Below are 3401 nucleotides of genomic sequence, written 5' to 3' on the forward strand. Positions count from 1 at the left end.
TGGTTTTAAATCAGAATAACATAATTTATTTATTAAGATCCATTGCAATTGAACAATTCACTATGAAAGTACGTGATGGCAGACACGTGCATTTATGTTGGAAGAATACACAAAAGGGATTGGCAGAATCCCATTAATTCAGAAGTAGAATTCCTCAGCAACCGCGGTTTGCCTCATCCGGATATTTTCAAACCATAATTTGCCTCGAGATGAAGTTGCCAATTTCAGCATAAGATACTGCGCAATGCAAGCAGTCCTGGAGTTGTGGATTGCACTGCAACCATGCTCCCTACTCGGCGAATTGTACAGAGATGTTTTACCCAATAATAGAAATAATGGATATGTTTACAAATGACAAGTTGAAGCTCATGATGCAAAATTTTCCAAAAAAGATGGCATGCATAGACCAATGAGACAAATGATATCCTTGGAGTCAGTAAGTATCCTCTATACCTTAGGTCTGCTTCCTGGGACAAGGTGCCATGCCACATGAAGTTATTTACTTCACACAAGATTTTTGGGGTCGTGAAGTTCTTCTCATTGTGTTTATGCAGAATCAAATCCTATGCCACGTTCTGAGGTTCAAGAACATTGACCTATTTAAAAGAAAAATGACATTGTATGATTTCGTTAGAACATGCATAGGTACCTTACAATTTCAGGGCTACATATAATGAGTAATCTAAGTCAATAGTACATTGTTGTTAGATCTGAAGATTAACATGGTGAATTCTCAATGGAGTACGCTGAATATAATCTTAAATCAAATCGAATCATATTTTATCAGTGAGCTTTCAAAATAAATGAAATTATGGAAGTTAAAATTGAAATCTTTCCAGCCATTGTCATACATATCTCAATTTCTGCATATCATTTCCTTCTTTGATATCACATAAAGTAAGCCAAATGGAGTTGAAATGGTAATTTTCATATCATATTAATTTTCCCAAAAATAATTACCTCTTCACCAAAATGCCTCTCTATGATTGCCGCCCGGATGGCATTTGGGCGACCGTGAACAGGTTGGAGTCTTTGTACAGGGACTTCCAACCTGGGCATAGCTGGCATACGATCAGGCATAGGATCATGATTCTGCATAGCCACATTGCGAAGAACTGCACAAGCCAAAATGACCTTCTGTGCAGTAAATAACTTCACGCGGAGCTTCATACTGATGCATGGAAATCTACGTTTCCACACCCAAAATGTACGCTCCACTGTGCACCTTGTCCTAATGTGGGAGATGTTGTACCTGAAAGGTTAGTTTTCATAAATCACCATACTTAAGGCATTGAGGTGCTATAACTTTTGTCAAAATTACAACGTGAATCACAAATTCTCTCTCTATTTACCTCCTCTCAGAAGCAGACACTGGTCTTAAAACTGGTGTGAAAAGATATGGCAATAGAGGATACCCACTATCTCCTAGCAGGATGCCCTTCACCTCATTGGTCTCAAATTTCAGCTTAAGGCGACTATTGTGGAAAATTCTAGCATCATGAGCTGAACCTTGCCATCTGCAAACTATATCCATTATTTCCATACTTGGACCGGCAACGACCTAAATTAAAATGAAATTATAAGATTCCACTTTAGCACTTGTTGACATAAAAACAATGAAATTGCATTCTAAATAGTAGTGCAGAAGAAACTTGAATAAATAGTAGTGTAACATCGAGAAATCTAACAACTTGGTGCAACATGATGACGATAAATTGGTAAATAAAATATACATACCTGCACATTTAGGGAAAACCACCCCTTCCGGTTTCTGTACAACTCGCCAAACTCCCCCCCCGGACTCACAATCGGAACATGGGTGCAGTCGATACAACCCACCACTCCAGGAAATTGACCTTTTTCGTAAAAAGATCTCTTGCATCGAGCAGTATCTTCATCTGAACTTGGAAACTTCATGTGCCGAGGTAATACTGCCACCAGGTCATTACTGATGCTCTGTAATGATTACCAAATATTTGTCATGAAACGCCTTATAACTCTCCCCCCACAAATGGAAATTTTACGCTCATACAAGTACCAAACTAAGGAGAAAGCATACCTTAATAATTTTGCACACCGTCCCCTGAGTAACCCCGGCCAGATCGCCGCAAACTAACTACAAAAGGGATTTGAATATGTATTACATGATCAACGCGACAAAAAAACATTTATAAATATTACGTAAAAGATACCACATACCTGGAATGACCCGGTGGCGTAAAACCTCAAGGCAATTAGCAGCTTCAAAATATCCGGAATCGGCAAACCACGGTTGCTTAAACGCTCACTCCTCACATAAGGTAATAAAACGTCTGAGACCGTTCTCTTCGAGAAGCGATACCTCTGGAGGAATTCCGCTTCTGAATAAAACTCAATGGGATTCTGCCTATCCCTTAGGTGCATTCTTCCAACATAAATATACGGCTCTTCCATCACGTACCTTGCAAATGCTGCGTCCATGTTGATGCAATGTTTGTTTACTTCATTGCTATTACGGACTTCACTTTTTCGTTCTTTTTATACGTTTCCTTATAACAGGCATATATGATGAAATAAATAAACATCAACCGGTTAAAGAAGCGACATTTTAACTACATTATGATCGCATATTGCCACATGTGTCTAAAAAAAAATGCCAAAATCCGGAGGTGATCAACGCATTCCGCCATGTTAGGCCTTGAAACCGTTCCTACAATTTAGTAGCATGGTCTGAGCCATGCTCAAAATAGTAGGGAGACAATCGGTATGCTTGTAGATAGAGCTGGTCCTACAAACGAAGAGGTACGTTTAAAAAACGCTTAGAGGTTGACTTCCCCCTAGTAACGCGTCATACGGGAAGAGTCGTTCCTCTAGGAACGTCTTAAAATACGGCCCTAAGATTAATAATCAGACTGCCAAGGGGGACTGTGAGGCTATAACTTAAATAAAGGAGATAGTATATAAATCTTCTTATTGGAAAAATACATGCTTTTTCCATCTTTAAAGTAGATGATGGCAACGGTATCGGAATTCCTAACGGATCTCTAATATTGACCAAACCACCATTTGTCGTATAAAGTTGATCTAAAATACTTATAAAGATGACAGACTTTTACCTCTAAATTGTTACCGCGGTTACTTTTACGCTCCTAACACAGTCATTACTTCTCCTTAGCGAAATAAAACTAGAGCGATGACGCTAGAAGCTCATTTTTTCACGTATTTTGATATTCTAACACAGTATTATAACATGATTCAGTTTATTCTCTGCCTATTAATTAGATTTAACATACAGAGTAACATAGAGAGCGCTCTTAGGCGAATCTTACGAGTATTATCACTTGTTCCTAACTAAAATTCAGGAAACATTAATACCGTGTTCGTCCGTATTCAACGCAATGAACGTGTGTTTTTTACTGTTT

The 3401-nt window shown here is 38.5% G+C and overlaps 1 protein-coding gene across 1 annotated transcript; it reads right to left on the reverse strand.

Annotated features, from left to right (window-relative positions):
* LOC124160950 (putative nuclease HARBI1) lies at positions 1–2868 on the reverse strand. The gene is made up of 6 exons (XM_046537087.1): positions 2200–2868; positions 2060–2116; positions 1738–1956; positions 1353–1561; positions 961–1252; positions 1–596 (listed from the first exon to the last, which is right to left on the reverse strand). The coding sequence occupies exons 1-6, from the start codon at positions 2458–2460 to the stop codon at positions 564–566; spliced, it is 1071 nt and encodes a 356-aa protein (XP_046393043.1). The 5' UTR covers positions 2461–2868; the 3' UTR covers positions 1–563.
* Positions 2869–3401: the final 533 nt, after the last annotated feature.

Source organism: Ischnura elegans, chromosome 6, assembly GCF_921293095.1.
Source record: "Ischnura elegans chromosome 6, ioIscEleg1.1, whole genome shotgun sequence".
Taxonomy (NCBI): domain Eukaryota; kingdom Metazoa; phylum Arthropoda; class Insecta; order Odonata; family Coenagrionidae; genus Ischnura; species Ischnura elegans.